Below are 26,761 nucleotides of genomic sequence, written 5' to 3'. Positions count from 1 at the left end.
GCAGTGTGATGGAAGGGCTTAGGTTTGTTGGCTGTCTGGAGAACATTACCTGCCTACATAAATAGTGCCAACAGTGAAGTACGGGCAAGATAATGTTACGGTATGTGTGTTTTCTTCATGGTTAGTGTGTGGTATTCTTATTGCTCTTAAAAGAATGTTAAATGCTAAAGAATATGAACATATTTTACATCACTGTGTACTATGTACAGTAAGAAAACAGTTAGGAGACAGCTAGGACATGAGAGATTGTATCAGGATGACAATGCACCCTGTCATAAAGCAGCATCTGTAAGGCAGTGGTTTGTGGACAACAACATTACTGAAATGATCTGGCCAGCCCAGAGTCTTGACCTGTATCCAGTGGAACACTCTTTTGGGGTGTCTTTGAATACCGACTGTGGTATTGATCCCAGCGTCAAACAACACTACCTTCTCTGGTTTTGGATCATGTGTAAGAAATTGCCGCCATTCCTCCAGACCTGGACACGTGACTGACATTCCCCAGTAGAATTCAGGTTGTCATACAGGGGTAGGGTGGACACACCCCACATTGTTTGCCAATGGCTGTCCAAATACTTCTGATCAGATAGTGAAGGTTAATGTGTTTGGATGGATAGGTGTTTTATTTAAAATTCTTCCTCCTTAAATGAGTAATGTACACAGGAGAGCTTCTGTAGATTTAGGAATGAATGATAAGTGTACTAATTTACTTGATGCTGAAGATAGGGTAATGATGGGTGGCTAGATAGCTTAGTCAGCAAGAATATTGCTCACAAAACACAAAGGTCTCAGTTTGAGTTCCAGTTCAGATAACTGCCTTAACGCTACAAAGTTTCAAAAACACTACGCACTGTGCTGCATCTTAAAAGATACTTCATACATGCATATGACAGTAATCTAAAAATGTTCATAAAGTGAAAGGAATATGAACTCAGTATTTGTTGGTTGCATACAAATGTCACTTTGTTAATCAAGCTGTTGCTCATTGTGAAGGTTTCATTAAATTAGAATTTTTTTTTAACTGACTTAACTTGTTATTGGCCTGTATTTTATATCTCCATTGTTACTTTTCTTTGCTCTTCTGAAGTACTTCAGATGGTGACTAATTTTTTAGCAAGTTACAGAAACTTTTGGACAAATTAGTGATTCTTTAACAACAGTCACTTCATTCAGGCCTGATGACTGTTAATGATACTGTCTGATGTCTTGATCTGGTGGGTGACATGTACATCTTGCAGACTGCATTATTTTAGCTGCTGTTGCATCTGCCTTTGAGAACCTCACTGCAACACTGGAAAAATACAAACTTTGTGAATTATTATGTTTTGTTATCATGTTGGACTTTGAGACTTTGCAAATTAGTTGACATTCAGTTTTCTGTACTGAATATTACTCACTTTGTGTTTTTTTGCAATACAGAATGGGCATGATGAGTTCCATTTATTGCCTAAATGGAAGGTACCGTTAGTTGTGTGTACCATGGAAGAGAAAAACAGGATCAGTTTTGTAGGTTATCTGTGAGGCTCATTTCTGAGGTGGTGCATCTTATTGAGGAAAACTAATTAAAAACGCTAATTGGTTACAAACTGACCTACTGTTAAGTTTAAAAACAGCTGACATCACTAAAAAAAAAAGAAAATACTCTGTCCATAAATGTTGGATTTTCCCGTGTTCACCATTAGGGACAATTGCTGATTTTTCAGATGTTCATGTTCACAATCCAGAACTAAGTAATACATAAAGCATTAAGGTACTACTCTATAAATTTAGAAGGCATAAAAATATAACTGATGTAATCTTCAGTAAATAATTATGGTAATTTATTTTTTTGAAGGAAATTATTCCAAATGCTTTTGGGATGTTCATACATGTGGTCAACCTTGTGGTGTTGGTGCTGATTCCTATGGTAACAATCAATGTTAAATCAGGAGCATTTAGCTTAGGTAAGTCTTTCATGTTATTTTACTTCTTTGTTAAGACTTAATATATACACTACGTGGTCAAAAGTATCCGGACACCTGGCTGAAAATTACTTAAAAGTTCGTGGCGCCCTCCATCGGTAACACTGGAATTCAATATGGTGTTGGCCCACCCTTAGCCTTGATGACAGCTTCCACTCTCACAGGCATATGTTAAGTCACATGTTGTAATGTTTCTTTGGGAATGTCAGCCTGTTCTTCATGGAGTATTGCACTCAGGAGAGGTATCGATGTTGGTCGGTGGGGCCTGGCACGAAGTCAGTGTTCCAAAACATCCCAAAGGTGTTCTGTAGGATTCAAGTCAGGACTCTGTGCAGGCCAATCCATTACAGGGACATTATTGCCATGTAACCATTCCACCATAGGCTGTGCATTATGAACAGGTGCTCCATTGTGTTGAAAGATGCAATTGCCATCCCTGAAATGCTCTTCAACAATGGGAAGCAAGAAGGTGCCTAAAACATCAATATAGGCCTGTGCTGTGATAGTGTAATGCAAAACAACAAGGGGTCAAGCCCCCTGCATGAAAAACTCGAGCACATCATAATACTTCTGCCTCTGAATTTTACTGTTGGCACTACTCATGCTGGCAGGTGACATTCACCGGGCATTCGCCATACCCACTCCCTGCCATCAGATCGCCACATTGTGTACCATGATTCATCACTCCACACAGTTTTATCACTGTTCAATGCTTCTTACACCAAGCGAGGTGTCGTTTGGCATTTACCAGCATGGTGTGTGGCTTATGAACAGCCATGAAATCAAAGTTTTCTGACCTTCCGTCTAACTGTCATAGTACTTGCAGTGGATCCTGATACAGTTTGGAATTCCTGTGTGCTGGTCTGGATAGTTGTCTGCTTATTACACATCATGACCCTCTTCAACTGTTAGCGGTCTGTCAGTCAACAGTCGAGGTCGGCCTGTATGCTTTTGTGCTGTATGCGTCCCTTCACATTTCCACTTCACTATCACGTTGGAAACAGTGGACCTAGTGATGTTTAGGAGTGTGGAAATCTCACGTGACACCCGATAACCTGACCACATTCAAAGTCCGTGAGTTCTGCGGAGCACCCCATTCTGCTTTCACTATGTCTAATGACTACTGAGGTCGCTGATATGGAGTACTTGGCAGTAGGTGGCAGCAAAATGCACCTAATATGAAAAATGTATGGTTTTGGAGGTGTTCAGATACTTTTGATCACATATTGGAAGTACACTATTGTAGCCCAAATCATTTTCTTAAGGGATTAAAGTTACAATTTTACTTGACAATTGACCATCACAATAAATTGTTTCCTACATACTGTGATTGAATATAGTGTTACTAGAAAAATAACTTTTTTCACAGTTGGTGCAACAGCTGTCTGTATGCTATATTCTATATTGTTTTTGAAGCTGTGGTCATATGTACAAGTGAACTTGTGGTGCCGCAGTAGCAGAGCAAATCAAAGAAACACTCTCAGAAGGCAGTCTCTGTCCCTCCAGAACTTTGGTAAACAGCTTTTTTCACAACTTGAATTACTGTAGCACTGTGATTGCCTCTTGTAAAATACTGAATAGCAGTGGGAAATATTTAATATTAACAAATGGTATCTTTACAGAATCGCTTGGTGTGAAAAATGGAACCATTCACTTCAAAGACAAAAGTCCTCATCCTGATCTAGTTCAGTATCCTGAAAATTTAAATATAAAAGATTTGTATTACTACATATTAGCACCTACTCTATGCTATGAACTTAATTTCCCAAGAACAACAAGGATACGGAAAAGGTACATAATTATTTTTAACTGAACTAAAGTAAACAAATTGTTAAAATGAAAGTTAATAGATATCTCACTTTTCACAGCGGGAAAATCTGTGATTATTTTGTGACAAATGGCCTTCAGTTACATAATCTAAGGTTTAACCCATACTACCTGATGTAAATGTTCAATTAAATATCAAGCTAGCAAAATTTTAAAGCGCAATTTTAGGATACTTAAGATATAAGTGTAAGTTAAATTGCTCTGGTTGGTGTAGTTCTTAAGTGAATGGTCGACTTGAGTGTTTGGTGTCAGGCTACTTTCACTCACTTCAGCAATACTCATGAGCACAATTAGTATTATCTGCATCTACATGCATATTCTGTGTACCACTGTAGGTGCATGGCAGAGGGTGCATCAGATTGTACCAGTTGTTAGGGTTTCTTCTTCCTGTTCCATTCACATGTGGAGTGAGAAGAATGATTGTTTGAATGCATCTGTGTGTGCAGTAATTTTTATAATGTTATCATCACAATCCCTTTCTGAGCAATACATAGGGTGTTGCAGTGTATTCCTAGAGTCATAATTTAAAGCCAGTTCATGAAACTCTGAGTAGACTTTCTTGGGATAGTTTACTTCTACCCTAAAGAGTCTTCCAGTTCAGTTCCTTAAGCGTCTCTGTTGACAATCTCCCTCAGATTAAACAAATCTGTGACCATTTGTGCTGCTCTTCTCTGTATACATCAGATATCCCCTTTTAGTTCTATTTGGTATGTGTCCCACATGCTTCAGCAGTATTCTAGAACCATTCACATGAGTGATTTCTAAGCAATCTCCTTTGTAGACCGATTGCACTTCCCCAGTATTCTACCAATAAACCAAAGTCTACCACCTGCTTTACCCATAACTGCCCTTACGTAATCATTCCAATTAACATTCCTACAAAGTGTTGCCCCTAGGTATTGGTACAAGTTGGCAGATTCCAACAGTGACTCATTCCTACTTAAGTCATAGGATAGTATGTTTTTTGATTTTGTGAATTGCAAAAGTCTCACATTTCGAGAACATTTAAAGCAAGTTGCCATTCTCTGCACCACTTTCAAATCTTATCACGATCTGACAGAATATTAATGTAGTTTCTTACAGGTAGTATGTCATTATAGAGAACTGCAACATCTGCAAAAATTCTGAGGTTACTATTAATATTGTTTGCAAGGTCATCAATATTAAACATGAAGAGCAAGGATCTCAACACACTTCACTGGGGCATGCCAGGAGTTAGTTCTACATCTGATAATGACTCTCCATCAGAGAGAACATGTTGTGTCTTCGCTACCAAAATGTCCACAATCACATCACAAAGTTCGCTTGGTACCCTTGTATGATCATGCTTTCAACAATAAGTGTAGGTCTGGTATTGAGTCAAATGCTTCAGAGACATCAAGAAATAAAACATTTACCTGAATGCTTTGATACAAAGCTTTCAGTATGTCACATGAGAAAAGTGCGAGTTGGGTTCCACATGACTCTTTCTTATGAATTGCTTCTACCACCTGCTTGCAGACAGGTGTGACCTGTGCACTGTTCTTTGCTCAAGGGATCTGTGCTAGATTATAGATAAAAGATGGGCAAACTCAGCTGGAAATTCAGTATAGAATCTGACAGGGATTCCAGCTGGTCATGGAGCTTTGTACAATTTCAATGATTTCAGCTGCTTCTCAACACCACTGACACTAATACCTAAGTTACTTCATTCATGTTTAAAATGTTATGAAGGTTAAACTGAGTCAGTTCTCATGAATTTTCCTTAGCAAAGGAATATTTGAAAATGGGTTTAAGCATTTCAGCTTTTGCTTTGCTACTCTGTTTCAGTTCCTGTCTCATTTGTTAGGGACTGTACACATACTTTGGTGCCACCAACAGCCTTTATGTACAACCAAAATTTATTCGGATTTTGTGAAGTACCATTTCACAATATTCTGATGTGGTAGTCATTGGAGACATCACATATTGCTCTCTTCACAGCTAATCACATTTCATTCAGCATCTGTCTGTCTATAGTCTTATGCTCTGTTTACACCTATTATGCAGTAGTCTGTTTCTTTTAGAAGTTTCTTTACAGTGACTGTATACAATGGAGGATCCCTCTCATTATGAACTGTTCTACTGGGTACATCTTTCCAGTGCATGATCAGTTATTCTTCTAAATTTTAGCCATAGTTCCTCTACATGTTCCTGCTCTGTGCTGAACGTTTAAAGTTCATCATTGGCATATGATACCATTCATTCTTTTATCTGCTTTACTGAACATATATATTTCCATTTTAGTTGTCCTTTTACTTTGGTAATCATTGTTGCCACAACCATGTCATGGTCACTGGTACCAGTTTTGATGTGGACATCCTAAAAGAGGTCAGGTCTATTTGTTGCCCTGTAATTTTTCCAATTAACTGTTGGATAATTTAAGTATCCACTGATGATTACAGTGTGATTGGGGAACCTATGTACAGGTTAACTAAGGTTTTCTCTAAGGTTTCCTGTTACATCAGGAGATGAGTCTGGTGTGAGATAGGATCCAATTATCATTTTATGTCCACACGTGATATTGAGTCTTGCTCAAACACTCACATGCAACTTCAATTTCTACCTTTGTAGATTTGAGTTTCTTGTCTACTGCAACAAATACACCACCTCTGTTTCCCATTTGACCATCCTTTCAATATACATTTAAATTTTCGTCAGAAATCTCACTATCAATTTCAGGTTTGAACCAGATTTCTGTACCTAGTATTATGTGAGCTTCACTCCATTTGTTGAGTGCTTCAAACTCTGGCACTTTGTTGTGAATGCTTTGGTACTTTAGTATTAGGATTTTAATACACTCACCCATGGGAGGCATCTCTTTTGATCCATGCTGACACCTCTTGGTTTCCTACAGCTGTCATTATCTGGATTAGGAGAGTTGCCTAATCTAAAAAAACTCTTGTTTACCCCACACACAGTGGGCTATCAGAGTAGCTGCTTCTGATATGTAGTGAACACCTGGCACATTTAAGGGGACCCTACAATTAAATGCATAATCTTCAGCTGTTAAGCATCCTCTGCTGAAAAGATCTCTTCTAAACTTTTCTCTCTGTTCTTTAGCTATGTTTCTCCAGAATCCTTTTACATATTTCCTAATGTCATCTGCATTCCTTCTGTCATCTCAATCTTCTTACTACTGAAATCAAACAAACAACATCCTTAGTATTTCTCTTTCAATCACCCGTATACAACTCCATGCAACTTTGATTTGTCATAATCATGTCTTCCATTTCAGTTTGATGATTGATTAATTAGGTCATACTAGTCTCTTCTAAGAATTCTCAACCTGAATAAATAAATGAAAAAGTAAGTCTTCATTGTTCACTGGTTTTGTATTAGAAGTTTGTGTCTGACCACCACAAACTGATGACTGGTAAACTGATAGTAAACTATCCTTTCCAGACAAACCATAATTTACTTTCAAGAAATTTATTTAGTTCACCAAAACAACTGCAGAGCATTTGCTCTGATCATTTTGTTGTATGTCCATTCAGTCACTATCATTAGTTAACCCCAAATACAAAAATCATCAAATGATTGTAACTGTTCATTGTTAAGTTGCGGTTTTCATGTTATGGCCACACAACATTATCCTTTTAAAGTATATTTTCACTCTTGCCCTTTCCAAGTTCTTTAATCTGTTCCTGTTTACTGGCACCAGAGGCAAAAAGTAAAATTTCATGATCGGAATGGAGGAGATTCAGATCTGTTCAGTTAACATAAGTTACTTTTTATTTTCAGTTTAGTGAACTGAAAACTATATATAATGCATCTAGATTTACTTCCAGTGATATGGTTTCCCTTATTTAATTTCACTTAAAAGTCAAAATTTGCTACGATATTAACCATTTGCACTATGTAATGTAGACTATGGCATCTCTGTATGCTCTTATTTAAGTCACTGCTGCCTGAGCAGTGAGTGCAGAAAAGAGAATTGCACAAATCTCTTCATGGAAAAATGAGGCAGCTGATCAACAATTAAGATCTACAATAAAACAGTGCAATTTCATTCAAATATAGTTACATAAACATTACAATACAAAACTTTCCCATTGTGTGAAGTTTTTTTGGAACTCTTTAGGATGGACTATTTCCATCACTTGAATTGTTTACAAACGATCACTGTCATCAAAATCATTGACACTTTAATCATTGTCACTGTCCAATTTTCTTAGACATTCCTTTAAAAACTCTACAATCCTTCCTCAGAAAGGACTGCATGCGATGTACTAGCCATTTCACACTTACTAACTTGAAGGTAACCCCCTCTCTCAACAGAACTGCTAGTTACACAGGCTTCCCTGGATAGCAGTGCTATGCAGCATTGATGACTAGAACAGTCAGATACGTGAACGGAGCATTGAGAGCTACAAAAAATCTTGTTGAGTGAGGCTTGACATAAGACTGTAAAATAAAATTCACATTGTCTAGCACTTCTCAAAATCCTAATTAAATTTCCAAAACCTACTTCACCCAGACAGTCTGAAAAAGAGTTTAAATACTCAAAGCAGTAATGAATATCTTCATAAAAGAGAGCACTTTCTAATGTTAGTCTCTTACATTTTGGTGGGGTGGTAATGACACATGCACTACCAGGTGTAATATGATGTCATACTTGTACAATTACAATTTCTATTCCACTTAGGTTTGGGCTTTTTTGTAATCTGAGGAGCAAGTGCAGCTAGAGCTAATTGTCATCAAATTGAAAATCAGTGTTTTGTTCACATTGGAATGAACGTGTAGGTGTCTCACCACCCACTCTCCATGACCCCTCCAGGGGCAAATTTGAGGCTTTACATCAAATCTTTTTTTTGCACAATTGTGGGCCAGCTCTTACAGGCTACTCCACTCTCTAATAAACTTTTTACAATCAAGGAGACCTCTACCATGGGGCATTCTTCCCTCTGCCTCTCCCAGTGGGACTCTGTCATCTTCATATTGGCCGTACTAGGTTGACTCTTCTTTTACTTTGCAATGAGCCCCCCCCCTCCCCCCCCCCCAGCCATCTCTTTGTAGTTGTGGGACTCCCCTCACACGCCACAGAGCTCCAGCCCTTGGAGAGCTACTTCCCTTTCCAAGCTGCAACTCTCTACTTTTTTTTTTTTCTTTTCACCCCTTCCATGGGAAGGTCTCCCTGGTGCTGATTGTGCTTGGAACTGTGCATCATCTTGGATACTTGTTTTCTTTCTGTTATCCTACAACTTTTTAATCTTAACTATAGGACCCCCCTTGTTGGGTTTGACTTAATACTCTTTTCCAAATTTTACAGATATACAGATTGTGCAGAAAAGGTCACCCAGTGCAGCGTAAATTCCTCGTTTTTGGTCCTTTCATTCTTTGCATCCTTCTTCTCTTGTAAAGGTACTGTGCCCAAAACTGAGCACAGTAGCCATTCCATTGTGGAGGGTGGGGGGCAGAGTGGTGGCAGGCAGCATGGTCATAAGGTACTTGTGTGGTGGTAGCCCCCAACTACTACACAGGGCTTGCACTGTTGGTGCCCAAGCTGGAAACTCCACACACACGCAAGCCAAAGGAATTTCTGAGAAATGGTTTGCTGGCCAGGTAACTATTAGTGTGGCTGGGTGGTGCCTGTGGGGAGAGCCCTCATTTTGTGAGCGCAGTACCATGGTGAAAGATTTGCACATCAAGTGAATTAATCTTTCTTCTGCTGGTGGCTGAAAGGCCACTGCAATCTCTTCAGATGGGAAAGATCATTATAGTGCAGAGAGGAAAGAGAAACAAGAAATGTCTGGGTGTGAAAAATTTTGTAGTGGTTTCACCTGCTTTACTTTCTTAGTTTGTTGTCCTCGAGGTTGACATACTGGCTGAAAAATCGGGTGTGGAAGTCAAACATGGACTACTTTAAATGATGTAGCCAACAAATGCTCAGTTGCATTTCACAGTACTTTAATTTCACTTTTCAAAACCCCCCCATATCCACATTTAATATGGCCAGTGCACTATTGTTTAACTTTCAATAAGCCTTATTAATAGTTTTCATCCCCCTGCGGGTCCGGGGGTAAGAATAGGCTCTTGGTATTCCTGCCTGTCGTAAGAGGTGATGAAAAGGAGTCTCCAATGTTTCGGCCTTAATGTGATGGTCCCCTAAGGGGTTTGACTGCTCTCTTCAAAATTTTCTGTTAGTGTGTACCATTTGGGGAAGGACGTTTTATGTGTTGCATCATAAATCCATCTTGCCCTAAGATCTGGCACACTCGATATTGTCATGGAGTTGGACTTACACAGAGCTTCCGGCCACATCAGCTGCAGTGTGTAATGGGTAGCATACATTCCCTCCACTGTGCACTTCCATCTTCACCCTCACAAAATAAATGGATATTAGACATCAGACATCCAGCATGGTAGCCAGCCCGTTATGGTGGGGTCATCATGTACCCTTATGGTGGTAGCCCCCTGACTACACAGGGATTGCACTGCTGATGCCTGAGCTGCTACCTCCCCACGTATGCCAAGGAGTACATGCTTATCTCCATGGGGCATCGGGGATCCCAGCAAAGGCCATCCTGCCAGGTGATCTTTGCTGCAGCTGGGTGGCAACAGGGTGGATGACCCACAATGAAGTGTGGTACATCATCTCTAGCTGGTGGGCCTCCACCAGCAGTCTCTAAGTGATCGAGGTATAACCTCAATGGCAAGAAATACAACCTGAGATCATTTCCCTCCCTGGCCACTCCATGGGAGGAGCGCATGGCTAAAGAAGGTAGAGAAGTTTATTCACCCCGATACCTCATCTGTACTCGAGTTGATGGCGAATGATTTATGTCAACGAAGCCCCAGTTTTTTGTGGAGCATTTAGAGGTAAAGTTTGAGGAGGTGCAGGGCTTGTCCAAAATGCGCTCTGGGTCAGTTTTGATCAAAACAGCATCCTCTGCCCAGTCATGGAGGTTACTCGCTTGTGACAAATTGGGGATGTTTCAGTTACCATCATGCCCAATAAGAGTTTAAACATGGTCCAGGGTATTATATTCCACAGGGATCTTCTTTTGCAGTCAGATGATGAACTGCACGCCATCCTAGAATGACAAGGTGTTCACTTCATCCGGCGCGTCCATCGGGGTCTGAGGGATAATCAGGTAGCCACTGGTGCCTTCGTCTTGGCCTTTGAGGGTGACGCCTTACCTGAAAAGGTCAAGGTGATGGTTTACCGCTGTGATGTGAAGCCGTATATCCCTCCCCTGATGCGGTGTTTTAACTGCTGGAAGTTTGGGCATATGTCATCCCCATGAACTTCCGGCATCACGTGTCGAGATTGTGGACGTCCTTCGCATCCCAATACTCCATGTGCCCCGCCTCCCATCTGTGTTAACTGCGGAGAACACCATTCCCCTTGCTCGCTGGACTGTAAGATTTTCCAGAAAGAATGAAAGATAATGGAATATAAGACCCTGGACTGCCTGACCTACACTGAGGCTAAGCGGAAATATGAGGGGCTACATTCTGCGCCAATGACATCCACCTATGCCACCACTGTGACAACGGTTCTCCCATCTTCATTGTCGTTGTGTACAGCTGGCTCTCTGATCCGTCAAATTCTACCTGCCCCCTTGATTGTGGGGGCACTTCAGCCCCTGTTGCTCCTGCTCCATCTACTTCAGGAACAACCCCCCCCGCCCCCCCCCCCCCCCCAACCAACCATCGGGGACATCAGTTCCCACTTCCCAGCCGAAGAAGTGTAAGACTTCTGCGGCTACTCTCACCAGGAAGGGGTCGCTTGGGTCCCTCCCTTCCCAGGTTCTGATCTGGGAAAAGAGGACACCCGCCAGTGGCTGAGTGGCTGAAGCAACCGCAGGTAGCTGGTCGTAGGGCCTCATGGTCCTAGTCTGTCCCTGAGACTGACCCAGCGAAGCCCTCCCAGCCAGAACCAATGAAGGCACAGCAAGAAAACCAGACAAAGAAGAAGGCACCCAAGAATCCAGCCCTTGGGGTGACACCATTCCCACCACTCCCTAAAAGCTCAGCGTCTGAGGACGAGGTAGAGATTATGGCATCCACTGAGGACCTAGATCTTGCCGGACCCTTGGGCGCAATGGATGTCACTTGCACGGGTACTCAATTGGTGGTAGCAGGTGACACAGCGGCATAATCTGCCTCCTCAGTCTCTTCACGCCTTTCTCGGTCATGGACAATGTCATCCTCCAGTGGAACTGCATTGCTCTTCAGGAAACTTGGTTTCCAGTGATGCAAACCCCCTGCCCTCCATGGCTATTGGGGTTACTATTATAGGAACCAGGCAGCTTATGAGAGGGTATCTGGTGGCGTCTGCATCTACGTCCTTCACACCCTTTACAGCGAGAGTGTCCCTCTACAAACACCTTTAGAGGCAGTCGCTGTTTGGGTGTGGACGCCTCAGGCTGTTACTGTCTGCAGTCTCCATCTTCCCCCAGATGATGTCCTGCAGCATGTCCTGGCTGCCCTGATAGCCCAATTGCTGCCACCTTTTCTGTTACTGGGTGACTTAAACGCCCATAACCCTCTGTGGGGTGGATCAGTGCCAAATGGCTGAGGCAGCATTATTGAGCAAGTGTTGTCACAATTCAACCTTTCCCTTTTAAATAATGGTACCTTCACACATTTCAGTGTGGCACATGGCATGTACTCAGCCATCAATCTTTCGATCTGCAGCCCTAGCCTATTACCATCTGTCCAATCCAGTGTGGATGCCGACTTGTGTGGTAGTGACCATTTGCCGATCTTTCTGTCACTGCCACAGCGTCACTCTTCTGGTCGCCCCTGTAGATGGGCTGTGAATAAGGCTGACTGGGACTTGTTCACCTCCATTGCCACTACTGAGCCTCTTTCCAATGACGCCATTGATATGGTGGTTCACTCGGTCACCACCGGCATCATTACTGCCGCGGAATCTGCCATTCCCTGTTCTTCTGGGTCCCCTTGGTGGCGGACTGTGCCTTGTTGGTCGCCAGCGATCACTGAGGCGATTAAAGATTGCAGGCGGGCCCTCCAATGACACAAGCGGCATCCCTCATTGGAACACCTCATAACCTTTAAATGGCTCCGTGCAATAGCCCGCCACCTCATTCGCCGATGCAAGCAGGAGTGCAGGGAAAGGTATGTCTCCACCATTGGCCTCTGTACCTCTCCATCGCAGGTTTAGGCCAAGATCAGGCAAATTTATGGGTATCGGACCCCCATCAGTGTACCTGCGCCTTTTCTGAATGGAGTGGTCTGTATTGACTCCGCCACACTTGCAAACCACTTAGCGGAGCATTTTGCTCAGAATTCTGCTTCTGTGAATTACCCGCTGACCTTCTGCTCCCTGAAAGAGTGGTTGGAACGTCAGAGCCTTTCATTTCACACACGCCACCCTGAATCATACAATGTTCCATTCAGTGAGTGGGAATTCCAAAGTGCTCTAGCCGCTTGTCCTGATACGGCTCCCGGGCCCAATTGCATCCACTGTCAGATGCTCAAACACCTCTCATTGGACTGCCAGCGATGCTTCCTAGACCCTTACAACCATATCTGGTTTGTAGGTGAGTTTCTGTTGCAATGGTGGGAAAGCATCGTAATCCCTGTTTTGAAACTTGGCAAGAACCCACTGGATGTCGATAGCTACTGCCCCATTAGCCTCACCAACATTATCTGCAAACTATTTGAACAAATGGTGAGCTGGAGGTTGTGTTGACTCCTGGAGTCTCGGGGCCTTCTGGCTCCCTACCAGGGTGGTTTCCCCCAAGGCTGCTCAACGACAGATAATTTGGTGTGCCTTGAGTCTGCTGTCTGCATGACATTTTCCAGGCACCAACATCTGTTCGCCATGTTTTTTGGTTTACAGAAGGCCTACGACATGACCTGGCACCAACACATCCTTGCCATACTGCATGAGTGGGGCCTCCGTGGCGATTTTTATACGAAACTCACTCTCCCTACATACCTTCTGTGTTAAAGTAGGAGGCTTCTTTAGCTCCTCCCATATAAAAGAGAATGGGGTCCTGCAGGGCTCTGTATTGAATGTTCCCCTGTTTTTGGTCGCTATAAATGGCCTAGCAGCAGCTGTGGGGCCATCAGTGTCGCCCTCCTTGTATGCTGACAATTTCTTCCTTTATTTCAGTTCCTCAACCATTGGTGTTGCTGATTGCCGACTACAGGGAGCCATTCAGAAAGCGCACTCATGTGCTCTTGAACACGGGTTTCACTTCTCTGCCAACAAGACCTGCATTTTGCACTTCTGTTGGCCATCTACTATGGGTATTCAAAACGTATCGCTTTTTAGGACTTGTTTTCGACGCTCGACTAACATGGCTCCCCAACATTCGACAGCTTAAGCGGCAGTGCTGGCAGCATCTTAACGCCCTCTGCTGCCTGAGCAACACCACTTGGGGGGCAGATCGCTCTACATTGTTGCAGCTCTAAACAGCCCTAGTTCAATCACGACTTGACTATGGGAGTGTAGTGTATGGCTCGTCAGTGCCCTCAGCACTGAAGCTGCTTGATCCTGTACACCACTGCGGGGTCTGTCTAGCGATGGGCGCTTTTCGAATGAGTCCAGTGGCCAGTCTACTAGTGGAGACTTGAGTCCCTCCATTGCACATCAGGTGCTGCCAACTGCTCACCCACTATGCAGTGCATGTCCATAGCTCTCCTCAGCATCCGAATTAGTCTTTTGTTCCCAAACACTGTGATTCATCTCCCACAATGGCAGACTCAGTCAGGGATCATGATCGCTGTGTGTGTCCATTCCCTACTGTTGGAACTAGTCCTCTCCTTTGCAGCATCCCGTGTGGATCCAAACACACTTGCCTCCATGGTGTATTCCTCGGCCAAAACTGCGGCTGGACGTATCGCATTTTCATAAGGACTCTGTTCCTCCTCAGGCACTCGGCAGTCGCTTCTACTCAATCCTTGACAAGTCCCAGGGTTCTGAAGTCATATATACTGACAGCTCACTGGTTGATTGTCGCATAGGCTTTGCCTATGCTCACTCGGCCCATATCGAACAGCGCGCTGTGCCGGATGGCTGCAGTGTCTTCGCTGCCGAGCTGGTGGCCATCTCTCATGCCCTTCAACATATTCGTTTCTGCCCTGGCGTGTCCTACATATTACATATTATGCAGTGATTCGCTGAGTGGGTGCAACCGACACCATCCTCTCACAGCTTTTATCCAGGAGTCAGTTTGTGCCCTCGAAAGATCTGATCGATCAGTAGTCTTTGTATGGACCCCGGGACATGTTGTAATCCCAGGAAATGAGCTTGTTGACAGACTGGCCAAACAGTCTACTCGTAAGCTGCTTCTGGAGATTGGAATACCTGAACCTGACCTCCGATCGGTGCTATGCCACAAAGTTCTTAGGATTTGAGATGCTGAATGGTGTGGCTTGGCTACACCCAATAACCTCCATGCCATCAAGGAGAGCACAAATAATTGGAAGTCTTCTCTGTGGGCTTCTCGCAGGGACTCTGTGGTCCTCTGCCGCCTTCACATTGGCCTCACTTGGCTGATGCATGGTTATCTTCTCCGGCGTGAGTCCCCACCATGTTGTTGCTGCAGTTCACGTTTGACAGTGGCCCACCTTCTGGTGGACTGTCCACATCTTGCCACTCTAAGAGTGAATTTTAATCTCCCTGACTCCCTTCCTTCGATTTTAGGAGATGACACCTCCACGGCTAACTTGGTTTTAAATTTTCTACATGACGCTGGTTTTTATTCTTCCATTTAAGTTTTCATTCCTGTCCTTTGTCTCCCAGTCCCCTCTACCCTAGTACTTTCAGGTTAGAGGTTTTAATGTGTTGCAGAGTGGCTTGCTCATCCTTTTTTATCCTTATGATCAGCCAGCCCTGGACATCTACTGTCCTGTTTTAAGCTATTCTGTCTGTTTCTTGTCTGTCTATGCTTTTCTTGTCATCTGTTGTCTCTAGTGTGTTCAACTTTGTGTTTTTTGTCCATCTTGAACTCATATGGTTTGTCCTGTATGTTTTCCGTTTTATCCCATGGACTTTGTTCGATGGAACAAGGAACCAATGACCATGTAGTTTGTTCCTTTTAAACATCAAACCAACCAACCAATAGTTTCCAAGCGAACCTCCACATACTGCTACAATAGTTTACTGTTGAACACCTATGAGCAGCAAAAACATAATCACATAATTCACAGTTCTTTCAGAATAATCAGGTACATATGGAACAAACACTGTCATTGCTGTAACATATGGCCTATTGGCGTAACACTTATTTAACTGCTAAGTTGACGCATCGTTGTCATTCTAATCAACACTGGTTCCTCGTCTGAAACTTGGCTGTGGAATGAGTGTCTCATGACCAAAAATTGGGCCCCTACATATAATCACAATAATTGGTGCTGAAACTACACACTGTTCAAAGTTTAATTTACAGAAATTACAATTTAAACTTAACTCATTAGATTAACTGAATACATAAAAAAAATCCATGTTTAACAGTTTCTTCTACAAGGGTTAAGCTGAATTATTTGTTTAAATCATGAAATTAACAAATATAGTTACATAAACAATGCTTTTGAGAAAACTGTTAATTACTTTTGAATTAATTAAGGTCTGGCTTTGCTAATATGTTTTAGAATATAGGCAAATAAATACTTAAAGAATACTATTAGTTGTTCCTCCAAATGTCTATAACTAGTACAGAATTTATATTTGCTTATACGTCGACAACAGAATTTAAGTTAAGAAACAATTACTGATTTCACCCTGCAACAAAAGATACTAACAAGGAATAGTCAAAATAAATTAGAAAATCAATTACATACATAAAACTAAGCACAAAATTAAATTTGGTGTTACTTTCTTTAAAACTGAGTGCCAACCTTTTTCTTTTATGGAAATGCAGATTATATTCATGAATGTCAATGGTAATTAGTTAAAATTAAAAAAAAATGAAGTTAAGTAGGTAGATGGCAAAACAAGAAGGGAAGTAAAATTATCCCAGCTTGCTTCATCACAGTTTCACCCAATACTAGGCATGAACTTGGACTGATGGGGATGCTTATACGCAATGAAACAGTTATTTTCTTTTGAAAACAAATTTGGGTCAGTTGAGTTTCTAGGAAAAATACGAAATGGTTTGTTATTGTTTGTTATTCCTCCGTAGCCCAATCTCCAGTTCTTCAGATAAGTGATTATCTGTGACATACCTGTGACCATTGCCCTCCACACACAACTTTGATCATCCAAGGAAAAATCTTCCACAGAGATCTTGAGTTCCAAAGAGAAGAGCTCTGGACTAATCTTCAGTGGTGATGAATAAACTTTATCAGATGTGTACAAAAAGGGACCAAGGATAATCGTACAGATACAGGTGCATTTATCTTAACCTGTGAAGGGAATGTCCTCACAGAGAAAGTTAAGGTCATGGTGTACAGGTATGAAGTGAAACCATGTCCCCCATCATACGAGGTGCCTCAAATGTTCATGCTTTCGGCACACATCACCCTGCTTCACAGTAGAATCAAAATGCGGCAGCTGTGGACGATCACACCACCAAGCTAGTCCTTCTGAACATTGACCTTTTGCATGTCAACTGCATGGATCACCACCCCTCACAATCACCAGTTTGCCCAGGTTTAAAGAAAGAACAGGTCATACATGAATACAAATCTATTGAGTGTCTTTCATATACTGAGCCTGGAAGAAATATGAATGAATGCCTACATGCTGTGGATATGACAGTCAATTACATCACAATGATCAGTCCCCCCAACCCACACCACCTCTACTTGCACCAAGCTGTACCTCTGACTGCCGCCCCCCTCCCCCTCCAATGGTTAATGCAGTATGTTCTTCAGGAACCACTTCCCACACCCAGCCACAGAAGCATTCACATTCAGTGTCAACCAATGACCCCTCAGGATCCCTCTCCCTGGCAACCTGTGGACCAGAGGCCTGATGCCAGACAATGGCTGAAGGAATCACAGCCTATGGAGATCCAGGGCTGTCCACTCTTGAGCTCACCCCCCCCCCCCCCCTCCCCCCCCTTGCAGGTCTGGGGATTATAACAGGCCTGAAGTATTCCTGCCTGTCATAGGTGATAACTAAAAGGACTCTCCAACCTTTTGGCTTACTAAGTTGTGGTTCGCTTTCCATGTTTGACCTCCATCTTTCCAAAGTATAGGCCATTTGGGGAAGGACACCTTATATGATGCACGAGATAACCATAGTGCGGTTTGATCTTCTGCAGCCAGCCGGGGTGGCCGAGCGGTTCTAGGCACTACAGTCTGGAACCGCGTGACCGTTGTGGTTGCAGGTTCGAATTCTGCCTCGGGCATAGATGTGTGTGATGTCCTTAGGTTAGTTAGGTTTACATAGTTCTAAGTTCTAGGGGACTGATGACCTCAGAAGTTAAGTCCCATAGTGCTCAGAGCCATTTTTGATCTTCTGCACCTCTTATTGTTGTGGCTCTGCCACTTCACCCACAATGCACCTATATGGATGAGGACACCTTCCAGGGTACATTGTCCTCTTCTGTTGTCCGCTACCTTCTTTTGCTCCCATGACAACATAGGATTTCTCTGCACCCAATATCCAGTACAGTAGCCAATCCATCATGGAGGGCTGTAAGGTACCATCTTGGTTGTAGCTGCTGACGACACAGGGATCACACTACTGATGCCTGAGCTGCAAACTCCCCCCACATATGCCAAGAAGTAGTTTCCCAACATCCTGGGGCATTGGGACTCCCAGCAATGGCTATTGTGCCAGGTGGCCTTTGCTGTGGGTGGGTGGTGTCTGTGGGAAGAGCCCCTAATCTGCATGCATGGCATCAGGGCAGATGACATACAATGAACTGTACAAAGTCATGTTTTTCTGGGGACCGAATGGTCCCAGATGTCTCTAAGACAGGGAAGGTAGAATTCATTGCTGTGACATATGACCCCAAGTTGTCCTCCCTCCCTAGTTACCCCACAGGAGGAAAGCAGAGCTATGGAAAGAAGTCTCATTTGTCTCGTTATTTAGTGTGCAGCAGAACTGATGGGGACTCCTTTCTGGATATGAGGCCTATTTTTTGTTGAACATCTGGAGGATGTGTTTGGATAAGTGACAGCATTGTCCAAAATGCACAATAGGTCGGTCCTTATTCAGAGGGCATCCCCAGCCCAGACCTAGGCATTACTTGCCTGTGACAAGCTGGGTGATATTCTTATTTCAGTCATTCCCCATAACAGCCTCAACATGGTGCAGGGAATTATTTTTGATCGTGACCTCCTGCTGCAGTCTGACAATGTGCTATGTGCCAATTTAGAATGATTTGGCCTTCACTTTGACCAGCATGTCTATAAGGGGCCTAAAGATAATAGGGTTGCCACCAGTGCCTTCATCTTGGCATTTAAGAGTGACTCATTACCTGAAAAGGTCAAGGTGATGGTATACCTCTGTGACATCAAACCAAATGCCCTCCCCCCTTGTGGTGCTTTAAATGCTGGAAATTAGAGCTCATGTCTTCCCGGTGCACTTCCATGCCACATGTAGAGATTGCAGATTTAAACTGAATCTGAATACCCTATGTGGCACATGTGGAGAGCAACTGTGGAGAGCACCACTCCCCCCTGCTCACCAGATACCATTGTACTCCAAAAGAAGTGGAAAATTAAAGTGTAAAAAACCCTAGACATGCTGTTTTACTGCGAGGCTAAACTGAAATATGAACAGTTGCATCCCATTGGCTTGACAACTCCGCATGCTGCAGCTACATTGACGTCACGTGTACAAGCCACCTTCAGAAAAATGGGAACAACCTGTTTTACCTAACCCACAACACCCTGCAGTCATAGTTGGCGATTTTAACTCCCACCACCCCAGATGGGGCTATCAGTCTTGCGACAAAGGAGGACTCATGCTGGCAGACTGGGCAGATATAAATAATTATACATTAATATACGATGCAAAAGATACCCCCACCTTCTGTTCAGGAGCGTGGGGCACAACATCAACGCCCGATCTTTGTTTTGTCTCATCTGGAGAAACTGGAATAGCACTTCCGTCCAAGAGAACTGTACTGAGCCGTATTCCTCGGAGCCAACACAGACCAGTTATTATAGACCTTGGGATCCAAATACCAGTAATAAAGAGCCCCCCTATAGCCTGCTGGAACCTCAGGAAGGCTAACTGGGTTAAGTTTAAAGATACCATTGAAAATAATGTAAACAGAATTCCCCCAATTCCAGAAAATTACGACAGATTTACGAAGTTAATTATCAAAGCGGCACATAACTCAATACCAAGAGGAGCGCGGAAAGAATACATCCCATGCTGGACAAAGGAGTGCGAACAACTACTCGATGAATATAACAAAACAGAGAATCCAGAACTAGGAGAACAGCTCATAAGAGCTATGGACGAGGAACGCAAACAGAGATGGCAAAAGCGGATGGAACAAATGGACTTTACGCACTCCTCACAGAAGAGCTGGAGTCTACTGAGGAAACTTGGCGGAGCACAATTCAAGGGACGGAATATCAATAATAAAATGACCCCTAACAAGATATGCTCTTCTATACTACAAACATCCAGAATCCATGCCTCCGCCTCGAAGAAAAAAGAACTGCACCAACTGATGAACGAAGAGCTAGATGCAAGCGAGGAGGAAGCAGGTTTAGCGAACTGGGTAACACAAGAAGAGATAAATATAGCACTAAAGAAAATGTCACCTGGTAAAGCAGCTGGCTGTGACGGCCTTCTTCCAGAATTCTTGAAGAACCTCGGGCCAAAGGGAAGAGTATGGCTGTCTTCTCTTTCCTCTAATATCATAGATACCAGCCGGTTACCAAAGCAATGGAAAAACGCACAAGTCATAGCCATCCAGAAACCAGGGAAAACAGGAGAGAATGCTAAAGATTATAGACCGATATCTTTATTGTGCACCACTTACAAGCTGTTTGAACGAGTCATCCTAGGCAGAATAGAAAGTAAAATAGAAGCTGCTCTTCCCCCAGAGCAAGGCGGTTTTCGAAAAGGAAGAGACTGTTGCGACAAAGTTCTCGCCCTAACCACTTTCATTGAAAGAGGTTACCAAAACAAAAAGAAAACGGGCATGGTATTATTAGATCTCACCTCAGCATACGACACCGTATGGACAAAAGGGATACTGTATAAACTGTCAAAAGTCATGAAATGCAAGATGATCATAGATCTAGTCAGAAATATGTTGATAAACAGGAGATTCAAGGTATCTCTGAATGGGAAAACAAGCAGCTACAGGACACTACAAAATGGTCTCCCCCAAGGGTCTGTGCTGGCTCCATGCCTTTTCAATTTATACATAGCGAACATCCCAAACCTGGAATCTCATTCTTTTATGTATGCAGATGACATCGCTATCGCGGCTCACGCCAACACTTTCGAAGAACTGGAAGAAATTTTAAACAGGGACCTGGAACGACTACAACAATATTATGACAACTGGCACCTCAAAGTAAATCCGACTAAATTCGTGGCATCAATAATGCATTTGTGTAACAAAGATGCAAATCGTGAGCTAAAAGTGCAAATAAAAGGTAAATTGTTGAAAAACGATAGAACGCCAAAATATCTGGGTGTTAAGCTAGATCGCACTCTCACATATGAGCCACCTGTACGAAGTCGCCCAAAAAATGAAAACAAGAAACATCATCATAATGAAACTGGCAGGAACAACCTGGGGATGTTCCACTGAAACTCTACGCACATCAGCACTGGCACTTCTGTATAGTGTAGCGGAATATTGCGCACCCGTCTGGGCCCGCAGTAGGCATGTCAGATATATTGATGTGCAACTTAACGAGACAATGAGGCTCATAACAGGAACAGTAAGACCCACCCCGAAACCTTGGCTGCCCGTCCTTGCCAATATTGAACCACCCTCGATTAGACGTGAAAGAGCAATCCAGAGGTACAAAGGAAAGTTCAGGGACCTACCTCCTCCCCCTGACAGATTGATGTCAAGAAATCCCTTCTGGAAAGAACTCAAACAACAGATTGATATCGATAACCTGTGGAAACAGCAATGGCAGGAAAGCAAAGTGAACAACAGTTTCCTTATTGAGGACCCATCTCAACGAGTTCCAGGCTTCCAACTCCAACGAAGAGTGTGGGTAACTCTAAATCGTCTGCGGACAGGTGTTGGTCGGTGCGGATATTTGTTGAAAAAGTGGGGTTTCTCCCAGGACCCCAATTGTGAGTGCGGAGAGAGTCAAACGATGCAGCATATAGTTGAGTGCGACGTACACGGACTTAAGGGAGGAAATCTGATGGACATACATGTGATAAGTGACCAAGCACTTTTGTGGCTGGAAACCCTGAAAATTTTATTGTAAATCATTGTTAATGTTAATTTAAATTTTTATGTTGATGTTTGTAAGTGTATCACGCTTTGCCTGTAGCTGAACGAGAAATAAATTGACGTCACCCTCACTTGCATCTTTGCCTCGTACAGTGGGCCCTCAGGGCAGCCCGAATACATCCATCCCCTTAGTACTTGGTGGCATATTTTCTCCTATTGTCACCAAAGCACCTACATTGAGAGCAATAACCCCCCACACTTCCCCCAGCTGGAGAATCAACAGCCTCCCCTGGCTCCTATTGCATGGAAGGTGTCCTTTGGCGCACTTTCTTCAAATGTCTCCACCAATGACATGGTGGACACTCACCAGTGGCTGAAGGAGCTACAAGCTGCTGGATGAAAGGCTTCATGGTCTTCCTCCATACCTGAAGCTACTTCGGAGAAGTCCTCCCAGCCTGCCCCTAAAGAGAAGTGTGAGAGCAAGCAGGTGAAGTAATAGTCTGCCAAGAAACAGGAAACTCCAGTGGTCCCCATATCACCACTTGTGACAAAGCAAGCTGGGATATTTTTACTTCCCCTCTTGTTTTGCCATCTGCCTTTTTAAATTCGTTTTTTTCATTTTTGACTAATTACTATTAACATACATGAGTATAATCTGCATTTCCATAAAAGAGAGACTGGCCCCCACTTTTAAAGAAGATAACACCAGATCTAATTTTGTGCTTATTTTATGTATGTAACTGATTTTCTAATCTATTTTGAGTATTCCTAGTTAGTATCTTTTATTATAGGGTGAAATCAGTATTGTTTCTTAACTTAAATTCTGTTGTTGACTTACAAACAAATATAAATTCTGTGCTAATTAAACATTTGGGAGACAAAACAATAGCATTCTTTAAGTGTTTATTTGACTCTATTCAAAAACATGTTAAGAAGCCAGCCCTTAATTCCAAAGTAATTAAGTTTTGTCAGAAGTATTATGTAATATTTGTTAATTTCATCATTGAAACAAATAATTCAGCCTAACCCTTGTGGTAGAAGAAGCTGTTAAAAGGAACAAATTTTTCGATGTATTCAGTTAGTTTAATGAGTTAAGTTTTAATTGTAATTTCTGTGAATTTAACTTCGAACTTATTCGTACCTATTATTGTGAGGATATATAAGGGCCTGATTTTTGGTCCCGAGATGGTCAGTCCGTGGCAGTTTTTCAGACAAGAACTTGTGTTCGTTAGAACAACAATGCATCAAATTAACTGTGAAATAAACGTAACACAATTAGGCCATGTGTTAAAACAATGAGTGTCTGTTCAATATGTACTGCAATATTCTGTAACACTTGTGAACTGTGTGGTTAGGTTTTTACTGCTCGTAGATTTTCAATAGTAAACTACTCTAGCAGTGTGTGGATGTTTGCCTGCAAACTATTAATGAGGCTTATCAAAAGTTATACAATAGTGCACTGGCCATAAAACTGTATTATTGTGGGATTGTGAATAGTGAAACTAAAATCTGAGAGACAGAAATGTGCACTTGTCAGCTACATCATTTAAAGCAGTCCATGTTTGACTTCCACCCTACAATTTTTCAACCAATAAAGCAATGCAGTACATAGACACAGAGGAGACAAATGAAGAAAAAAAAAGGCGGGCGATCCATCGCACAATCCCTATCAGGCCTGGATCAGAGGATGTTGGGGATTTTAGCATCCCCTGAGGACCTGACTCTTGCTGAATTCTCAGCCACGATGGAAATGGAGACAAATACTCAACTGGTGGTGGCAGGTGACACTGAGACATAATCTGCCTCCTTGATCCCTTCATCCCCTTCCAGACGACAGACAGCAGACAGCATCACCCTCCAGTGGGACTATGGTTGTTGTTTCTCCCACCTGGCTGAGTTATGACAACTTTCAAGTGTTACACCTGCTTTTTGTGTTGCCCTTCAGGAAACCTGGTTTCCTGCAGTGTGGACCCCCGCTCTTCGTGACTATTGGTTGTACTGCAAAAACTGTACTGCCTGTGACAGACTGTCAAGTGGGGTCTGTATCTATATCCTTAACTCTGTCTGTAGCAAACTTGTGCCTCTTCAAATCCCTTTACAAGCTGTGGCTGTCAGGGTGAGGGAAACACAAAAAATTACCATCTTACCATCTTACAGATTCTACTTTCCTCCAAATGGTGAAATGCTGCACCACATATTGGCTGCACTAATTTTCCAACTCCCCTCCCCTTTTCTGCTTATGGGTGACTTTAATGCCCATAACCTGTTGTGGAGGTGAATGAAGATTACTGGCCGTGGGAAAGATGTCAAGGATATACTTACTAACTCAACTCAACCTTTGCCTCCTCAATACAGGTGCCACCACTCATTGCAGTGTGACACACAGCACATGCTTGGCCATTGTTCTCTCTATTTGCAGTCCTGGCCTTCTCCTGTCTATCCACTGTAGAGATCATGACAACCTGTGAGGTAGTGATCACTTTCCACCCAATGTTCCTCACCTGGATGCATGCCCAGATGGGCTCTTCCCAAGGCTAACTGGGATGCTTTCACCTCTGTTACCCCTGTTGAATCTCTGTTGCATGGCCCCATCGATGAGGTGATACAGACGATCACCACTACCATTGTTGCCACAGCTGAATCAGCAACCCCTTGTTCCTCAGGTTGCCGCTGGTGAAAGTAAATGCCTTAATGACATTTAGAATTCACTGTGGCCATTAGACACCATAGGTGGGCTCTCCAATGACATAAGCATCACTCATCCCTGGAGCACCTCACTGCCTTCAAACAGCTCTGTCCCTGGGTCCACCAATTCATCAAATGATGGAAGCAGGAATGTTGGGTAAGATAAATCTCCAACACTGGAACATGAACCTTTCCTTACCAGGTTTGGACCAAGTTCAGATGCCTTCACAGTTATTGGACCCCTGCAGGTGTCCCTGGAATTTCCACACTTGGAACTGTATCCACCAATTCAGTCATAATAGTAGGGGGTCTGGCTGAGCACTATGCTCACACCTCTGTGGCTGAGAATTACAGCTGTGCCTTCCATCTTCTCAAACAGTGGGTGGAACACATCATCTATTGTTTGCTACATGCCACCCTGAGCCATATAATGCTCCATTCAGAGAATGGGAATAGGTCAATGCCCTTACCGACTGTCCTGACATGTCCCCTGAACCAGACCACATCCATTTCCAAATGATTAAACATCTGTTAGCAGATTACCAGCACTGCCACCTTGCTGTCTTGAACTGCATCTGGAACACTGGTGAATTTCTGTTAGTGGCGGGAAGTGTCATTGTTCCAGTGCTAAGTCCTGGTGAAAATGAGCCAGATGTGGGTAGCTACCAGCCTATCAGCCTCATCAACATTCTGTGCAGGCTGCTGGAACATGTCACCCAGCGGTTGTGTTGGCTCCTTCAGTCTAGGGGGGCATCTGGCTCTGTCCCAGGTCAGTTTCTGCCAAGGGCAATCCACCACTGACAACTTGATCCACGTGGAGTCTACCATCCAATTGGCCTTTTCCTGGAAACACCGTATTGCCATGTTTTTTGACCTGATGAAAGCATACAATGCAACTTGGCTACACCACATCCTTGATACTCTGCATGAGTGGGGCCTCTGGGATCCATACCCAATTTTTATACAGAACTTCCTGTCACTCGGCACTTTGAGTTTGGGTCAGTGCTTCCCACAGTCTGTTCCATATCCAGGCAAATGGGAACCCACAGGGCTCTGTCCTGAGTATCCCCCTCTTTTTAAGTGCCATTTATGGTTTGCACTAGCAGTGGGATCCTCCCTATCTCCCCTCCTATATGCTGATGACCTTTGTATTTCCTTCTGCTTCTCATCTATTGGTGTGGCTGAACATCGACTGCAGAAAGCCACATAAAAAGTGCAGTCATGGTGTCCTCAATCATGGCTATCAATTTTCACCTGCCAAGACTTAAATCATGCACTTCTGTCATTGTCGTACTGTCTATGCCCATCCGGAACTTTACTTCGATGACCAACTATGTAATGTATTGGAGACTTACTGCTTTTTGGGACTGTTCTTTGACTCCTGCTTAACTTGGCTTCCCTATCTTTGCCAGCATAAGGAAAAGTGCTGGCAGCGTGTTAATATTATTCAATGCCTGAGCCACACCAACCGGGATGCTGATTGCCCTAGAATGCTGCAGCTGTAAAAAGCCCTTGTGCAGTCCCGTCTTGACTAGGTTTCAGTGCACTGCAGAGTGGCTGGCTCATCTTTTTTATTTTTGCAGTCAGTCAGCCAGCCCAGGCCATCTGCTATATTATTTTAATGCTTTCCACTACTGTTTCCTTTTCGTGTAAATATTCCCCTTTTTGTTAGCAACTTTCGTTTTGTCTTTCAGTGTGGTTCAAAGCTAGTTTAATGCTTTTTACTTTTCCCGACTCCTTCTGGGAATGTTTTAACCTGAGACCTGTTTGAATGTGGAAAAAGGGACTGATGACACTACAGTCTGGTCCCTTTACTCCCTAAACAAACCAACCAACCAACCAACCAATCTTGTTCTGTCCCAATGCTCAATGCAGAGAGCCCTTTGAACGAACCTTGCCGATCAAAGGTTATGTGTGAAAAGAACTGTAATAACAATTGGGACAAGCCTTCTCTGCTGCCCCTGTGAGTGTCAAACTGTTTCATGCAGTTGGGTTCTGAAC

At 43.2% G+C, this 26,761-nt stretch overlaps 1 protein-coding gene across 1 annotated transcript in view; it reads left to right on the top strand.

The window, feature by feature from the left end:
- Nucleotides 1-26,761, top strand: part of LOC124798201 (diacylglycerol O-acyltransferase 1) — a 144,746-nt gene that overhangs the window by 90,431 nt on the left and 27,554 nt on the right. The window contains exons 5-7 of the mRNA XM_047261502.1: nt 1,835-1,943; nt 3,331-3,474; nt 3,584-3,752. Coding sequence (XP_047117458.1) covers nt 1,835-1,943; nt 3,331-3,474; nt 3,584-3,752 — 422 coding nt within the window. The remainder of the gene's footprint in view (nt 1-1,834; nt 1,944-3,330; nt 3,475-3,583; nt 3,753-26,761) is intronic.

Source organism: Schistocerca piceifrons, chromosome 5 (genome assembly GCF_021461385.2).
Source record: "Schistocerca piceifrons isolate TAMUIC-IGC-003096 chromosome 5, iqSchPice1.1, whole genome shotgun sequence".
In the NCBI taxonomy this organism is placed as follows: domain Eukaryota; kingdom Metazoa; phylum Arthropoda; class Insecta; order Orthoptera; family Acrididae; genus Schistocerca; species Schistocerca piceifrons.
This window is presented reverse-complemented; position numbering and strand designations above follow the sequence as displayed.